An 18,324-nucleotide genomic window follows, 5' to 3' on the forward strand; every position below is an offset into this window, starting at 1 on the left:
ATATAGTGACTCGAACTGGATTTCTAATGCTGATGAGCTTTATGCCACGAGTGGGTATGTATTTACCCTTGGAGGTGGTGCAATATCATGGAGGTCTTGCAAACAGACCATTTCGACGAGCTCAACCATGGAGGCAGAACTTACTACCTTAAATACAGCCACTGTTGAGGCAGGGTGGCTACATGAGTTCTTGATGAACTTGCCTATGGTTGAAAAACCAGTGCTGGCCATTCTAATGAACCGCGACAATCAAACTATGATAGTCAAAGTGAACAACGCTAAGGATAATGCGAAGTCATCAAGACATGTCAAGAGACGACTGAAGTCTATCAGAAAATTGAGAAACTTCAGAGTAATACGTGTGACTTATATTCAAACAGATAAAAACCTGGTAGATCCCTTTACAAAAGGGCTATCATGGAATGTGAGAGAAAGTGTATCGAGGGAGATGGGTATGAGACCCGTTTGAGTTGCCATAGTGGTAACCCAACCTATATGATCGGAGATCCCGTGAATTAGGATGTGGAACAAAACAAGCTTTTGGTTAATTGAGGAGAGTAATTATTTAACCCTTTCTAAATGAAAATGCAATACTCTCAAATATTGTAAGGCAGGGATGTTGTAAGGCATGTGTGCTGTAAGACAAGTTGGCTATATGTCTTAATGTGATTCTATTGGCTTTGATAAGGGAAGATGATGTCCTACATAGCATTCTTGAAAGAACACACTTATATGAGTCCGGCTATTAAACGTCACAATCTATGAGATTTGGGTGATCTCTAGTAAGCTCATGAAAGAGACCAGGGAGTACGACGTATATGCTCCATCCGCGGGGTAGGCTACAAGCAGCCAGGTACTGGTTATGACTTTGAGTGAAACTTGTCCATGTAAAACTAGCAATTCAAGGCGTAGTCCATTGTCAAGTTGTGGATAAGTGTAGCTTGAAACTCTAGGCAAGACTTCAACTTAACAGTCCTTCTTGAAACACCGGTATATCAAACAATAGTGAGAAACGTGCAAAACACCTAAATAGGTATTTGAGATCTGGTGGGGAATTGTTAGATATATGGTCTTGGCCCATATAAATAATTCTGAATAAATCTTAAAGGCTCATTAGCGTAAGAGGGGGTACACCATCTATTAGTTCCGTATTGTTAATAGATCAGGGTCTTGGGGGTTTTCCTCCCTATAAATATGGACCACCCCCCTCATGGAAAAGACGCACCATACACTACTATACGGGAAGGCCCCTAGGTTCGGGTATTCCTAAGGTGGTCTATACGAGTTAGGTTTTGCCTCTTCTACACTGCTGCACTGCCACTGTAGGCTTCTCCATTCCATTGCGTCGGCGTTCACCGGCGAGCGGGAGAGCAGGTCTCCGAAACCACTCGTCCTTGTGATCCTACACCGGGAGAGGGCGAATAAGGTTTTTGGGAAGCGCTCCGCACAACTACTCAAGTTTGCCATCATAGCTCGTCCTCCGTCCAAGTTAGGCGTTGTAGCGTACCATCGTCTTCAACATCGGCTGCTGTGATCCATCCGCAATACCGTCATCGTCCCGTCAGCACCGCTCGTCATCACAGCTTCCCGGTATGTGTGCCATGACCTAATCTGGTTGTTAATCATGTTTTCTGAGATCATGATTATGATGTTCTTGTTGCCTAGTATGTTAGAGTTTTGCATGCTAGGAATGTCTCTTGTCATGATTTATTTATTTCAAAAATTAATACAACAATTGCCTAATTATCCAACATCTGTGGCTGAAAGTGAATCTCTTTGATTCTCTAGTATAAATTCTTAAAATTAGGATAAATAATCACTTCACAGAATCAGGAGAAGCTACTTTTTTCAGCTTCTAGCTTCTTAGTTCATTTCAAAAAAATCACTTCACAGAATCAGCACAGAATCACTTCTCTCTGAAAAATTGTTTCGTAGAGCTCCTACTGGATTCAACAGAGAATCAGCTCCGGGAGCTCTACCAAACAGGGCCTAATTGAGAGCTTCTATATTTCATCCGAGCAGAGTAGAAAAGAAAGATTCTCTTCTTCTCCAGTCACAAGGAAGTAAGTTTTACCTACTACTTCCAACTTGACGAACATCACCATGATGATGGCTAATGATGGCAACACTCTGACACCTTTAGGGTTTGGGTTTAGGGTGCAGGGTGCGATATTGGTCGATCTCATGGCCGTGGGACTACAGGGATGGTCGGGAAGTTGCTTTGCCTAGTGGTGCTAGCGGGTAATAGGCAGTTTAGGAGCAGTAGTGGCGCTACCAGCAGCCGGGGTAGCTGAGGACAAACGGTGGGCAATATTAGGATGGGGACGTTATGGTGCTATTCTAGTAGAGGCAGGTTAGCGTGGTGGCAGACGGTAACGGCAGAGCCACTAGACTGCTGGAGATAGTGCATGAGGGTAGAGCGGGAGTGCTCACCAGAGGCGAAGATGATGATGGCGGTGGTGGCGTAATGACCTCATATCCGAAAGGAGAGGGAAGGTGGGGAGTGCAATTCTTGCCAAAGTTATAAACAATGCATGTAAGGAGGCTCAGGGAGGGGTGAGGGCCTGCAGGCACGCGAAGCGGACGGAGAAAGAGATGGAGTGGGGTAATCGCATGAAAGAGACTCGTGTTTGTTGTACCTGGACGGTAGTGGAGGCTCTCATGGTATCCTTAAAAGCGATGGGCCTATCCGTCTAAACACGTTCTTTCAAGAAATGTTGCAAAAATAGGCTAGTTAACGACTATGATGAAGAAATCATCCATTATCATCTAAACATCGAGGCCGATTCAGCAACTAAGGTGTGAGATTTCAGTTGCCAGCTTTAAACAAAAGCTCGCCTTCTAAAACCAATGTTTCATTAAACAGTCTATCGATGACTATCCACAACAAGGATGCAAAATCATACCCTCATTGTTGCAGATATAAACTATACAATGCAACGCATGAGGTCTAAGTATTGTAGGGTGGGAGCATATGTCCCCTTTTATTTTATTCATTTATTAATAAGTTTAGTCAATCGATTTAGTTGCAGTATATCATGGAAAGCTTACTATATACTACAACTAAACTTATTTATGGGTAGAAAATGGATCTTTGAACTAAGGAGCTACTAGTAAATTGATGCAGTGACCGATGAGAACAACATGTTTTGCACGACATGGATATGGAACTAAGCCTCACTAGGACAAAAATGTATTTAAAGTATCCCTTCTAGAAATAAATGAAATTTTATTAGTTTATGCAATAATTTCCCTATATGTTAGTACAAGTTCTTTCACGCCGAGTACTAAAATTATTGTTCGGAAACCCGTGGAAAATAATGCATCCCAACCATTAGCGAAGGACTCACCTCAATAAATATTTCTAATCCACATGTGTGTGATCGTAATCTTTTTTACTTGGAAAATTGTTGAAGTTGTTGAACTTATACGCAAGTAATTGTGAGTATTTGACATTTAGAACAAGCCAATTAATTAGGTAGTATTTTGAAGGGTCGTATTGATCCACATTCTCAATTTTGTTCATCGTATACATATTTGAATGAACTAAATGTCACTACTTGCGTGTTTCCTAGTGCGCTTTAATTTGATCTTGCCTGGGCCATCTGACTGCACGACCGGAATATAATATAATCCGTGCAGCAGGTCCACGGACAGCGGTGGCGGCCGGGCACCAGGTCGTGCACATTCGGCCTGTTCGCTTTAGCTTATTCAGCCGGCTTATCAGCCACCAAACAGTATTTTCCTCTCACAACAAATCAGTCGTTTCAGCTTTTCAGCTGGCTTATAAGCTGAAGCGAACAACCCATTCATGTCCGTTCCAGTGGATGGATTAGCCTGCTGATAACGTTAACGGCCACTACGAGATTAGGCTACCTTAAGCAGAAGATGAGGTCGACCTCGCCGTATTTCCGGGGCGCGAGCACGTGCATCCCATGTTCACCGCGCCTGCCCGGCGCGACACACGGAGACATGGACGTCGTGCGCCCCGTCTGATCTCTCGTCTCAGGGGATCAATAGCCGAGCATCATCGAGCGAGCCAGTGGCAGAGCAGGATCAGAAACCCACCGCCGACCTCTCGCGGCTAAGATTCTCAACACTACAGGATAACGGAAGCATAAGATCGCTTCTGATGATTCAACTTGGAGGACGAACCCCCTTTTGGGTTTTACCCTCGCCTTGACAACACAGGATGTTTTAACTTTCATGAACAATAATGGTAGCCACAGGGGCCAAACAACTTGTTCTTCCTCCTTCATCGCCTCGCCTGTGCCATGTTCATTCAATCATTCCCCTGTGCGAACTGCAGCATGATGACTGACAGTACCACAACGCTGTGTAGAAGATCACACCGTTGCCTGGGTAAGGTAATAAATCTGGTCGTAATCAGCATAAACGAAGGATAAGATTAGGTGCTGCAATCCTGAGCAGACCTGCCGACACGGGACGAGATGTCGGAGAATCATTTCATTTTCAACAAGACCCCACGGGACACAGCACGGTGAGCCATTGCCAACTTGTTCCTGATTTGGACTCTCGGATTGGACTACTGGAGTAACAGCCAGCCGGCTTTGCTTCAGAGTTCAGGCTGCAAACTGTTAGTATAAGCTACACGCCGACAAGGTATAGCAGGTGAACCGGGCTCATAAACAAGAGATCAGTGACTGAAAAGGAGGTAAATTGTTTCACTCGTCCAACAAATCCTGCTAAATTTCAGTTCGCCATCCTTTCGTGCTACCCGCGTTAGTTCAGGACCCGTGACTGAAAATGAGGTAAAGTTCAAGCATTCAGCTGACACAACCTTTTCTGTTTCACGATCACGCGCACGCAAAGCTTGCGCCTCTTTTTCTTCCAGCTGATGCAGCAAATCCAACTGTTCTCTATTCTCACAGGATTCCGATGATCACAACCACGATCAGGAAAGCAAAAAATTAAACGAGTTACCCGAATGTAAGGCAAAAATCTTGCCGATGGTTTCAGCTATCACCAACTGAACGAGCGTTCAGAGAGCCACATGGAACAGGCAAATAGGAACCCGAAAACTACTGACCGCACGAAAATCACCGGCAACAAAACAGCAGTAGAACATTTCACAACCAACCACAACTGAACCCTCCCGTGTTGAACAACCTTGGCATAATGCTATGCAAGAAACACGGGAAAAGCTCAGTTAATAGATGTGAACATGGCAATAGAAATTGAGTAAAGCAAGTTCAGCAAAAGCACTTGACACACGGCAATTGTAAAATAGCGTTTATTCAAACTTGTTCTGATAGAGAGGGAAGCCATCGAACGATGGAACCTCGTACAAGATTTGAGGCAACGGTAACAAGCATACACGCAGAGAGGTGGCTAGGCGTAGGCCTGCTTTTACACAGCCAGATATACTCCACCCCGGATATATAGCTGCTTGGCATGCAGGGCTTGCTATGGTCCTGGCAGTTGCTCAGAAACCATGAATCTTGATATGTTCCTTCTTCACAATGCCAGCCTGGAGGACAAAGTACAAGAAGAATTAGTCATCTTTCATGCGTGATGCATCTCATTATCACCATAGGTACGAGGCAAGCAAAATGATCTCTACCTGGACAAGGAAATTTGAGACGTTCTTCCTCTGATCACCCTGGAGTTGAATGACCTAAACCAGGAAAACATTTGTTCAGATAAGTAGCTTATAGACATACAAGGTTAAACAACACATAGTTATGATCGAACAAGTTTGGCAAAAACTATCATACCTGTCCAAGCTCTGGGTCCTGGACCACTGTACCATTGCAGCAAAACTCTTTCTTGAGATCTTTTAGGATCTTGCTGTAGCTGAATTCTTTCTTCAATCCCTGGACAGTAGTCAGACTCTTGCGACCATTACGCTGCTGGATGCGTACATGAACGTAGTCCTTTGATCCTGCTGCCGCACCAGAGTCCCCAGCATTGGCCTCAGCAAAGGGATCTGTACGTGTAACACAAATTAGAATTAAGTTACTTGTATTCCAGGTTTTGCAACCCAAAGACAACTGAAACAAAAACTATTAACTAGCATACCGAAGGCAGTTGGGATCTGAACGTCGAGATCAGACATGAAAACTTGACTTGTGGGAGTGGCAAGCTACACCAAGAGCTGTACAAAGAAATGAAATAAATTATTAAATAATGCAGTGTGGACGAGCATATTGCAAATTGAAACAAATATATTTTCCATGATCAAGCATTATTAAAAGGTCAGGACAAATTTCTGCTCGAGTCAGATAGGGGTAGACAACAAGAAACACTACAGAGTAGAGAACAATACTGACTACATATTGGAATCTAGGAGCAATCTGTACAGTTCTAATAAAATCACAACTCTATGACATAGCTTTTCCTAGAAGCAAGAAAAAAAAAGGATAGAAAAGGGGTATGCTGAAGAATTCAGTCATAACCCCCACCAATGTGACATATTCAGATCCCAATTGCTTTTTAATCTTGTTCGTGCAGCTGTCTATGACATGTGCAATTGTAATTTACACTTCATTATTCCTCTTGGCAACTATTTGTTCCTAGAATCCAGTCAATTTTTCTAATCAAGTGTTCCTACGGTTAAATGAAGGCATCTCAATTGTAGCAAGATGTCAAGCTATAATCAAACTAACCAGCCAAAACATAAATTGAGCCATGTAAGCACCATGTTCAGCCCTTTCAGTTCCATTTATATTCTCTAACAAGCAAACAAACCTAATAAGCAACTCTTTGGTAATCAAGAGGCATGAGATGACATAGTTTCATCTCATGTAATCTAAATTATTTCCATCTAGCTTAAATTCTCTGTACACACATGCTAAAATTACCCAACACAACATCCTCAAACCAGAGCAAGCTGACTGACCGACTCCATGGCTAACAACTGCACCCAATCTGGTTATAACTACTTGACAGCAAGAGAACAACCAGCATACTAATATCTAAACATGATTCATGAAAGAATTATCGAACAAAAATTCAATGATTGCAAACTCCCCCTAAGAAGGGGAAATCAGGGTAGTGGACATTTGTTCATTAGCAGGGCTGATTATAACAAAGGGCGGTAGAACCTTCATAAAAAAGCAAGATCAATACAATTTAACACAAAACCTAGCACATATGGAATAAAAAAAATTATCACCTAGCATCATCTCATCTCACAACTAAAAGAACCGAGATTCTACCTCGAAGAGTAAGAGTGAACTCCAAGTCTCCACGCTAAATCCCAAACGGTTTCTACGAAAACAACCAAGATCTTCCTACTAAACGAACGCCAAACAGCTAAACCGGGAAGAAATTACAAGGGCACAAACAACAATCAACGGATTTCTTCAAAAAAAGGGGAAAGGGGAAGGGGTGCGGTGCGTACCCTCGGGAGGTGGTCGAAGAGGAAGAGATCAACCAAGAACTCGCTCGGGAAGATGTAGATCCTGAACAAGCGCCGGAAGTCCTTGGTGCTCCTCCCTCTTCTTTGGCGTCGAGGCCTCCTATATATGGAGGGAGAAAAGGAGGGGAATTTATAGACGGGAGGAGGAGGACGCTCCGCGGTTTCTTGCCTCCCTTTTCCTCCTCGCTTCTCTCCAACCTTTTCTTTTCTTTTCCCACAAAGACTGCTGTTTAATGGTTGTCCTCCCCCGTTATAGAATATTTTGATTTGATCTGGTTGTTCTGCGGCAACGACTCTGTTTGTCCCTCTGTGCCGGCTGGCCAAAGAGGTCGCACGGGGAAAACACAGTTTGGCTTTCGTAGATAAAGTTAATTGCCGCGTGCCTTGATCATGTATAAAATAAGAGATACTAGTGTTTAATACTTTGTTAGGCACCATTGCATCATGGGAGCAACTAAGTGATGCAATCCATCTTTATCCATTTGTTTGGAGCATCTGCAAATCGTTTTGGAGGTTGCAACCATGACAATTAGCTGATCACCACGATCTCATAGTCATTTGCAAGCTCGTAAAGTGTAACACCAATTGGTAAGAACTTGGTGATACAGGCAAGGCACGCTTGGTTTGCTAGGAAATGATTGAGAGAAAAAAAGACATGTTCCAACCACAGTGCATTTTTATTTGTAGTTTGTTCTAATTGCCGGTTGTGTGGTAATTCTTCAAAGGGTACATGTTGCTCATAGTCATTTGTTCTCAATTATGGAGTTGTTCTTAGTTATGGAGAAAAGTCAGTAATCCTACGTATTAAAGCAGCAATTTGCGATTAAGATACACGTCTCGTTTGCGACACGAGGAGTTGTAAAATGTCAGTGGTATTGCTTCAGGACCCGGCCCCAGCAGCACGATCGCGCGCGCGCAGAGAATCCCAACAAGGCAACCGACGTACGCGAATGGTCAGCATTTCGAGCAGCATCAGACGATGCCTAAACCGAAGGATTACACACGTTTGATTTATAATCTAAATGAAGATTCTCGCTTCCGCTTCACTCCTCGTAGTTTAAATATCTAAAGTAACATGCAACATAAGTGAGAATAAGTAGAAATAAGTAAAATGTTCGGTGGTATTCTCGCTTATTTCCATCGATGAGCCGCATACGTATGCGGAGACAAACGGGCCGTAACGATAAGGTGTTAATAATTACTAATCAGCCGGCGACGGCGGTGGCGGTGGCGGTGGCGTGCAGCGCGCCAGCGATCTCCCGAATCGGGAAAGCCGGACGAACGGATCGGATTCCCCGAGCGGAGAAGATTCGCGACGGCAACGCGTCGTCGGCCCACCGCCGCGCGGATAGGGCTTCACGTGGGCTCGCGGCGTCGCAGCCGTAGCCGCCGGCATCCTGCTCTCCTCTCCGCATCGCGCGTTTCACTTGTCCGTGGGGTGCGGGGGCCCGCCCGGGGGTTGGCGTGGGGCGGACGCCGGACCCCCGGAATCACGGGGGAGCCGAAGCCGACGGCCCGACGGCCCGACGGGGGGGTGCTGTGCTGCTCCGGCCGTCAACGTGGGCGACGCGATGGGGACACGCGGCCGGAGCATGCGCGCACGTCGTGCGCCCCACCCCCGGCTTCGTTTCGGCGTTTGGTTGGGTGGCGCCGCGTTGCGCAGGGCGGTGGGTTCGCGTCGTGCTTGGCGTGGCGGGCTCATCCGACGCCAGCGCGGGCGCGCTTGCCGTGACCTGGGGGCCGCCGAGCCGACCGGGCCACGCGCCACTGGTGTCGTTGGCTCGACGCGGCGCCGGACACGTCTGGCGCGTTTCGCGTCAGTGCCCAGACTGAAACTTGATCAAAGACCAACCTAGGCCTTGCCTTAGTTACCCAACTTTGGAGATGCAAGATCACTGATGTAGCACTGTAGTACATTGTAGCATCAAGGCCTTGTTTAGTTACCCAACTTTGAAGATGCAAAATCACTGATGTAGCACTGTAGTACATTGTAGCATTTCATTTGTATTTGTGAATTATTGTCCAAATATTGACTAATTAGACTTAAAAGATTCGTCTCGCAAAGTACAACAAAATTGTGCAATTAGTTTTTTATTTTGTCTAAATTTAGTACTCCATGCATGTACCGCAAGTTTGATGTGATGGGGAATCTTCTTTTTGCATAGTGTCAAAGTTGGGAGTTTGAGGCAACCAAAATTACTGTAGTGTTTCGTTTGTATTTGTGAATTATTGTCCAAATATTGACTAATTAGGCTCAAAAGATTCATCTCGCAAAGTACAACAAAATTGTGCAATTAATTTTTGATTTCGTCTATATTCAGTACTCCATGCATGTACCGCAAGTTTGATATGATGGGAAATCTTCTTTTTTGCATAGTGTCAAAGTTGGAATTTTGGGGAAGGCCTAAACAGGCCCGCCCCTAGATTGACAAGATCAAGGACCGACTGCAAGGGTTGGCAAGTACAACCCGACTTGAATTTTAGATCGCTCTTTATGGGAGCACTATGCTCGGCTGCACGGAATAAATTCGATCAGGACAGCTAGGCGCATCAACACCACGGTAGCAAGCGGCCAATGCCATTCTGCGCACGCCTCAATAGGAGGATGGAAATATCCGTTGCCACGATGGGTTGAAAATATCCAAAGTTACACACAGGTCATGTGTTTTCAGCACCTGGCTTTATCGAATTAGAATAGAATAATTGCCCAGTGAGAGGCCAATAAACCACTGGCTTTATCGCCGTTAACACTGGAACAGGGTTGGGAATCGTCCACTGGGAATACAGACGGTAGCTACCCCATGACGCGGCCAGACTGAACCATACACATCCTTCCTTGTGTACCTCCGATCCCATGACCAAGGGACGTCTGCAAGTGAAAGAATAACTTTTTAGGACTTTTTACAATGATCAATCAAGATGCAGCAACAATTAAGACAGCGGAAGGCTAACCTTCTGTGCCGTAAGGTCGTGGAGGGAGTTGATGCGGCACAGGCAATCTGACGGTCTTCGTAGACGGTTCCTTTTCTTCGTCGCCTTTCCAGCAGAGCGTGACCAGCTTGGTCTTGATTGTCTTGCCAAGGGCGAGGCCATCCTGGATATGCATGTAAAAACAAGGCGTAATGACAGGAACGGATTCGTAGAGAGATAATTGCAGGGTATACGATTAGAAAGGAACGACTTGCTATTTACCCGGTTTGAAGCGTTCCTCTCCGTGCACGAGAATTGAGGTACAGATTGGAGTGTTTGGGGGCAAGAATAATACACCAGCTAGCTGAAAAGTGGTCAAACAACAAGGCATAAGTGGTGACTCCATGATGACCATGGATCATCCGCAACTTGTAGTAAAAAACTATTCCTAGCTAGGTCTTAAGAGCTGAGTAGTGCTCCAAGTTGCAAAATCTGTAACCCTGAATGTCCAGAAAATATCATGAAAATGCAAGAAAGCGTACCTCATATGAGCGTATCATCAGCTGTGTGCTGTTCTTTTGCAGCGCACCCCAAGCAGCTTTGCTTAAATTTGATGACGTAAGCAGAAACCATCTGATGGGAATAGACAAGATTTCAGATGTGATCATCCAGAAAAATACTGGAGTTATTTAGTCCTGGAGTGGAATTAAGCTATACCAAAACTTACGCAATGTTTTGACCACTGTAACGAGTAAACGTTTTTATGTGAGGCATTGCCCGACTGGAACAAGGGGGGAAAATCAAGGTCAGAATGTCCATGTCAACAGTAAGCACCATAGGAAGATTTAGAAAGCATGAGGAAATCTTTTGGAGGCCATATACTCACTTGAATGGAACACTCGAAAAAATATACAATATCACAATCATTACCCACTAGTGCTATGAAGTGATGTACTGATGCTGCTTGGTTTAGAGAGAGAGATTATTCCCTGTCCTGTTAAGTAGAGCTAAATCTACCTGGCCTATGCTATCAAGCTATTGTTTAGTAGTAGACGTTTTATGTTAAGAACTATTATGCATACAGAAACATGGAGACCTGATCTGCTGCCTTAGGAAAATGGCAAAGAATGGCAGGGCCAGAAGCGTCGCCTTCATCCTTCCTAACCTCTTTTACTGACACTCCCCCATTGGCTACTAATAGGTAAAGAAATATTTATCTGGAGAAGTTATACTTGTGCAGGAGGTTTGAAGCCTTAGGCACTTAATTAAAGGTCCTGAAACGCCAGTCTTTCAATCATGGCTACGCAGAAGCTATTCTATAAGTGGCAAAACATGGTGGTGCAGTGGTACATCATGATGGGCCAATAAATGCTATAAGCATCCTGGCGGTGTAACAGTCATGGAATTTCATTTAAATAACATCATAGTTCTTCAGGTAATTACAAGAAAAGTGAGCATACCAACGACCTACATGGTCCGCTTTCCACCTGGACCAATATTTCTTCAAGAAGTCTTTCCCAACATTCTTTTGAGGACTTGGAATGCAACTACCAGCTGCATAACCCTACATATGAATATGAAACACAGAGAATAGCACGAAAATAAGACAGGTGGTACTCAGGTAAATACGATAGAAAAATAGATACCATGGATGTTGGAAGCCAAGAATTCATCTGAATGGAAGATTAATCTTGAGGCCAGTACAGATCCATCTTGAAAAATATCAGAAGCTTCTGCATGTTTTCAACAAGTTAAGAATGCACAGACAGCAGGGAGACTTCTTCTTTTTTTTACATTCACAAATTTAAGAAGAGCACTTGAAGATGCGACGAAAATTATCAGCCTTTCAGCTGTTTTTACCTCTATCGAGCAATGGACATCTTCCACTGTAGGCCGGACAATCAGTGGTTTCCCGATACCTAGCTGTGATCCATCTGACAGCGAGTAATGCAAATTCACTCATCCGTTTCTCATCAAGTGACCCCAAGGAAGAAAACTGCAGCCAAGAATAAACAAATGCTAAACATACTAAAAGTTCAACTTGGGCAGTGATAGATGATAATAAATACATTTAAAACTTTTGGAAAATTGGATTCATGACAATGAAATATCTCAATTTTAGAAATACTAGCCGGGAGTGCCCATGCATTGTGATGGACTTTAAAATTTTTTCTAAATGCTACTCGCTAAGATACTTAAAGTTTAATTGTCCCTATATCTAAAACTTACATACTCACCCAATAATTAAGCTACAAAGAAATCACATGAATACAAACTCAGCACTGAAGATTCTCCATTCAAACACATCAAATGCAGAGAAGATCCTCGAATGTAAAACCAACCACCACAAACAACTCAGATTTTTTTCAAGTAGTAAAGATACAAGCAAACTTGGTCAGTACACTTAAATACCATCGAAAGATTTTACAACATTAAGTTATTAAAGATTAGGTATAAAATTTGGTACTATATCACTTTTATTTATTAATTTCAAACATTTACATAATAAAGATCAAACGATTATTTTGCAAAGTTGCATGCCCCAAAAAATGGAGAAATGGACAAAAGGTACCTGATAAATTAGAGGGGACTTGCAAAATTGTTTATCAAACATGCATTCCTCAAGAACATTCCGAAGCTTCATATGGCCCCACTTTCTAATATTGGGGCCCACGTGATAACAGGAACTGATCCAATCAACCTGACCTGCAAATGATCACTTGAGATTAAATAATATATAGATAAGTTAAAAAGGATGGGTTAAATTGGCGCGGACGAGGAAAGTAGCAGGCCAAAATGGATAAAAAACGCATAGTGTGTTTTTTGAATCAACGTGAAAATTCTTCCAAGTAATGAACACTTTGTATGGTAAGCAGCCAAACGACGCTCAAAATGACAGAGTATGTAACTTTTTTGGCATGATATAAACCTGGTCAAGCAGCCCATCAACAATGCACATAATATCCAAAGCCAACTATTACATGGTAAATAATTTGCCATTTTTCTGTTGTTTATCAAAGCTAAGCATTGAAACTTGCTATAACCCCAAATGACATTTAGACGGAAGTGCTAACATCATTGCATATGCTAGTCTAGTTAAGAGAGAAACCAAAAAAATTAAACCGTTCAGCACTGCATGTAAGTTTAAAGCAACTTTGAGATCAAAGAATTGTACTAACCATTGAATTACTATAGTCAAATTTCCTAAAGAAAGCTGCATTGATGTTGACATCACCAACCTCTGGGAGATTTACTCTGAACTCAGGCCACTGCATTTTCATGAAGTGAACAATTCACTTTACTACCTAAAATAAATAAGACTGCAACTACAGGGGAAACAAACAGGTACAAGAAAAGTAGTAAAAATCAACAAAATAAAAAAGGTACAAAAGTTTATATCCTCATGCTAGGATGGATTAGATAACAAGAATGGAACTTATTACAGAAGCACATCTTACACAGAGAAGCCAGATTATATCTTGTGCTTCACAGAAACATTCTTCAACTTATTTAATGCATCTTCCAAGCATGCTTCACTGCTTATAACAATAGATATGACAAGGGATAAAAACATAAGTTGTGTCAGTTGGAAATGCAAAAAAAAACATTTTCCATTTTTTCTTCTGATGTGATAAATAATCAGATGGTTTTAAAACTTCCAACAATACTTTTCAAGAAAACTTGTCTAGGGGAGACTCCGTTTCTGTGATTTTCTATGTAGGACACTGGAATTTATTGGCACTCTTTTTCTATGCTGCACTATCTTCCTCGCTATGCCTCTTTTCCTTCTTTACGCTACCCAAGTCCATTGGTACTGAACTTTTCTATGAAGGCTGCAGTCCCGCCGGTTTCGAGTCGCCGCCAAAAAGCCTGCTTCGTTGACAAAGAAAAGGTTGAGAATAATAAGTTTAGTGAATACGTAAGGGGGAAACTATAGTATTGTGCTGTAAAATAAAAGAGGGAAGGCAAAGTCGTGAAGGCGGCATGCCCGTCCAATGCGTCTAAAAAATCTGGACCAAAATGCCCCTGGGTGAGCGGTTATCTTAGTTGTAGCTGTAGTGGTATTTTCGTCATTAGTCATGGACCATATATATCTATGTTGGCTGGTTTGAGGGGTAGTTATGGAACCCTAATTTCATTTTGTTAGAAGAGAGTAAGAGATCTTGATTTCTCCATCCGAGTGATTTAGTTGAATTTGTCTTTCAAATCCGTGGCTAAATCTTGTGTTTTTGAGGTTTCTTCCATTTTCCCTTTTCGGGTTTTCGGAGTATTTTCGTGGGAATTTTTGTTCTTCGTGTTTGAACCCAAATCCGTGAGGGTTGTTGGGAGAATTTGTTGTTAGGATCCTTGTGAGCAACTTTGATGTGTTCCCCCCTCTAATCCTTCACGAATTTAGCTTGAATCAAAATTCTCCCCAAAACCGTGTTCTTGATTGGCCGTTCGATTTTCTTCAAAATCCGCGATGGATACTTGAACTTTTCAAGATCTTCTTCCTAGATCTATTATTCCTGGAGGGGTTGCATCAATGGCTCAAGTTTCGTCTCGAATCGTTGAATCTGAGGGAGTATTTTTCGTTTGAAGTTGGTGCCTTGTTCTTGGTTCCTTCTGTTCTTCTCTGTTCGGGCGCAGGAGGAATCGACCGGCAGCTTCGCACGGGCGCGGGGCAGGCAGCGAGCGCTCGCGTTCGCAGCGCGTGCTTGCGCCAGGCCGGCGCATCGGGCCAGGCCAGCAGCACGAGCCCAGCTAGCGCCAGCAGGCTGCCCAGCAGCAGCACGTCCTGCTCGTGCTTCGCGGGCCAGGCCGGCAGGCCGACAGCAGCAGACCTGGCGAGCACCGCAGCTCAGCCTGGTGGCCAGCGGCCCAGCACGCACGCACGCACGTGTGAGAGCAGGCCGGAGACACCAGCACTCTAGCCAAGAGCACCAACGTGTGGCCCAAGGAGAAGCAACTCATCATTTCCAGCTGGCCCATCAAGGTTCGGTCCAGTGCTTTTAATTCCTGCTAAGTTAATTACTGCTAGTTAATCTGTGCTACCTTGTTCAATTATTTTGTCACTTGCTAATCATGCTTAGTTATTAATTAATTAATTCAAGTATTTTTAGTCGAGTAATGATTTGGTAGCGTTTGAGCTCAATCGCTTGTGCAAATTTTTCGATGCCTCGCTTTACTTTGCTTCCGCTACGCTTTGAGCGTTCCTAATCATTCTAGAGTAAGCTTGCCACGAGTTGACTTGTGTTATATTAGTGATTAGGCACGAGGTATGTTTTGGGTGGCAATTGGGATATAGATCATATTTTCGAAGAAATTTCAAAGGCTCCTGTTCACCACCCATGTCGCCGTTCCAGTCCTTCAAGTTCAATGAATACATAAAGAGGGGAAATAGCTATTGTGCTGTAAAGTAAGAGAAGGAAACCGCAGATGTATTAATGTCTTCTCTAAAAGTATCACCTATATTTGTAGCGCTTGACATAAAGTAAGAGAGGGAACCTGGAACCGGAAGTGGATTCAGGAAGGCGCTTACCCCATCCGGAGGCGGCGGCAAGCAGCGCTTGGGCGCGAGCGGCGCCGTCGTTGGAGCGGACGGCTTGGCCAGGGGAGGGGCACGAGCGGTGCGGCGGCTTCAGAGGTATCGCGAAGAACTTAGCCTCCTTCTCGTAATCCCTAATCCCTAAGTTTACTTGATTCAATCCAAATTTCGAGCTGTAACTGCGACTCGGCGACTTGTGGCTTCCTAGTGATTAGAAGTTTTTGCTCGCTCTTGAACTGAATATCCTGTGGGGTTGGTCTAGTCCAAACTAGATATTGCCGTAGTTCCACGCCTGCGAAAATTGGGGAATCGACCTTTCCTTGAAAATTGAGAGCTGTTTGAGGACTCACCATGTGACAGAAAATTTCGGAAGTTCACTATGCTCATTCGCAAACCCGAGGAACAGATTACACAAAACTAGAGAGTTATGGATGCTTGAACTTCGTTCGTGTGATGTCAGAGTGATAATGGCTTTCTGGTACATGTACCATCACTTAATATCCTTTTGCATTTCCATAGTAATAATGAATCTGGTGTGTCCTGATTCCTGAAGTTCAACTCACAGTCTCTTGAATTTTTTTAATGAATCATTTGTACTTTTCCTTATGTCAAGTGCTACAAATATAGGTGATATTTTTAGAGAAGACATTAATGCATCTGCGGTTTCCCTCTCTTACTTTACAGCACAATAGCTATTCCCCCCCCCCCCCCTGTGGTATGTATTCATTGAACTTATTATTCTCAACCTTTTGTTTGTCAATGAAGCAGGCCTTTTGGAATCACGATTTTTGAAGAACTATCTGCTGTATAGCAAAATTAGGTTCCTGATCACATTATGGACCAGCAACCTCAAAGTGATGCTGATTTTCTTGAGCCATCAGTACTATTAGATGAGACACATTACCAGGAGGGCTACAAAAATGGTTATCATGATGGCCTGTCATCAGGGAAGGAAGAGGGCAGACAGGTTGGTTTAAAGATGGGTTTCCAGGTCGGTGAAGAGCTGGGTTTCTATCAGGGCTGTCTGGATGTGTGGGCCTCCGCAGCTCGCATTGATCAGAACGTGTTCTCAGCTAGGGTCAGGAAGAACATTGAGCAACTAGCTGCACTGGTGAGCAGCTATCCGCTGTATGATCCGGAGAATGAACAAGTTCAAGATGTGATGGAGAAGATAAGGCTGAAATTCAGGGTTATCACTGCAACATTAGGGGCGAAGTTGGAGTATGAAGGTCGCCCGGCATCATCGAAACAGGACGTTGAGGATCTGTGAGGGCGATAGAAATTTTGGTCTCTCTGTCTTTGTCATCTTCAGTTCTCCAAATCCTATCTTCAGCTCGTTGATATCATGAAGAATTTGGTGTGAGGCAACAATTGTCGAAGCATGAATCAGTAATACAATTTTAGCTGTCTTCAGCTTTGTCTTACCTGCTTTCTCCGATATGTTGTCCATGATCAGTCTCTAAGATTTCACCAGAGATCCACAAGTACTTAGTTAATTGTGGAATATTTCCCTTTCACAAGTCAAAAGCATCCCTTATAAATAGGTTCAATAGCCTTCCTTACCCTTTTTTTTAGGAACATCTTGTTATCCTATATTATGGACTACTCCCTCCATTTCAAATTGAAGTTTTTTGGCTTTTCTAGATTCCCAGATTTTGTTATGCATCTATATATATCTAGATACATTGCAAAAACTATGTATCTAGGAAACTTAAAACGACCTACAATTTGAAATAGAGGGAGTACAGACGAACACCCTCGTCTCATCTTCGGAAGCTGGCCTTATAATTTCGACGGTTAATCAATAATCACTTACTCTATTCTGTAGGCTACAATGCTCCTACTTTCAGTTATACATTTTTAACGATGCCTTGAGTATGTCTTTCTTGCTCTCATCAGTTGTTCATATGAGTCTTTAAGACTTGCTAAATATCCAATTAGATTCTTAATTAGCTGAATACTCTCCTTTAGCAACTCAAATGCACTGCGAGAAGTGCCGGTTGTTTTTTCTCGGTCATTTCGCTGGAGGAAGTACATTTGCATTATTGTTGAGCAGTATTGTCTTTATCAGTGTTTAACCTCCGGACAGAAAAGGAATCAAATATTTTGCGCGGAGGAACACGCAAGTACAGCGTGCCCAGCGAGGCGCCGATGCTCGCCCGGGTGAGCCGGTGCCGCGACGGCCAGCTGCTCCGCTGCCCCGGGGAGGCGTGCTTCGCGAGCTCCCGGCCGATGACGTCGCCGCCGACGTGGAAGCCGTCGATCACGTAAATGAAGCAGTGCTTCGCGCTGGCCTCCACGCGGATCACCGGCGAGTCGGGGTCGGTGGAGCCGACGCACTGGCTGACCGAGAGCGTGACGTGCCTGTCGCCCTCCTGTGGCGGCGGCGGTGGGAGGCGGAGGATCTCGAGCACCGCGGCGTACGTCTGGTCGATGATGGCCAGCGCCATGTTGTCCAGCATCTCCCATGGGCGGTGGTCCTCCAGCAGCTGCAGCTCGCGCC

At 43.9% G+C, this 18,324-nt stretch overlaps 2 protein-coding genes and 2 long non-coding RNA genes across 4 annotated transcripts; 1 reads left to right on the forward strand and 3 right to left on the reverse strand.

Annotated features, from left to right (window-relative positions):
- Window positions 1–5,226: 5,226 nt before the first annotated feature.
- LOC101775210 (protein translation factor SUI1 homolog) lies at window positions 5,227–7,592 on the reverse strand. Its single transcript, XM_004957849.4, has 5 exons — window positions 7,367–7,592; window positions 6,043–6,118; window positions 5,739–5,950; window positions 5,585–5,638; window positions 5,227–5,491 (listed from the first exon to the last, which is right to left on the reverse strand). The coding sequence occupies exons 2-5, from the start codon at window positions 6,077–6,079 to the stop codon at window positions 5,447–5,449; spliced, it is 348 nt and encodes a 115-aa protein (XP_004957906.1). The 5' UTR covers window positions 6,080–6,118; window positions 7,367–7,592; the 3' UTR covers window positions 5,227–5,446.
- A 3,283-nt stretch (window positions 7,593–10,875) lies between these two features.
- Window positions 10,876–11,853, reverse strand: LOC101775886. The gene is made up of 3 exons (XR_214731.2): window positions 11,755–11,853; window positions 11,022–11,075; window positions 10,876–10,927 (listed from the first exon to the last, which is right to left on the reverse strand). It is a non-coding gene; the product is annotated as an uncharacterized LOC101775886 (long non-coding RNA).
- A 397-nt stretch (window positions 11,854–12,250) lies between these two features.
- On the reverse strand, window positions 12,251–13,607 carry LOC111256487. Its single transcript, XR_002676595.1, has 3 exons — window positions 13,474–13,607; window positions 12,867–13,000; window positions 12,251–12,290 (listed from the first exon to the last, which is right to left on the reverse strand). It is a non-coding gene; the product is annotated as an uncharacterized LOC111256487 (long non-coding RNA).
- Window positions 13,608–16,656: 3,049 nt separating this feature from the next.
- On the forward strand, window positions 16,657–17,091 carry LOC111256409 (oral cancer-overexpressed protein 1 homolog). The gene has a single exon (XM_022824349.1). It carries the CDS (start codon window positions 16,657–16,659, stop codon window positions 17,089–17,091), a length of 435 nt encoding a protein of 144 aa, XP_022680084.1.
- Window positions 17,092–18,324: the final 1,233 nt, after the last annotated feature.

This window comes from Setaria italica, chromosome II, assembly GCF_000263155.2.
Source record: "Setaria italica strain Yugu1 chromosome II, Setaria_italica_v2.0, whole genome shotgun sequence".
Classification (NCBI taxonomy): Eukaryota; Viridiplantae; Streptophyta; class Magnoliopsida; order Poales; family Poaceae; genus Setaria; species Setaria italica.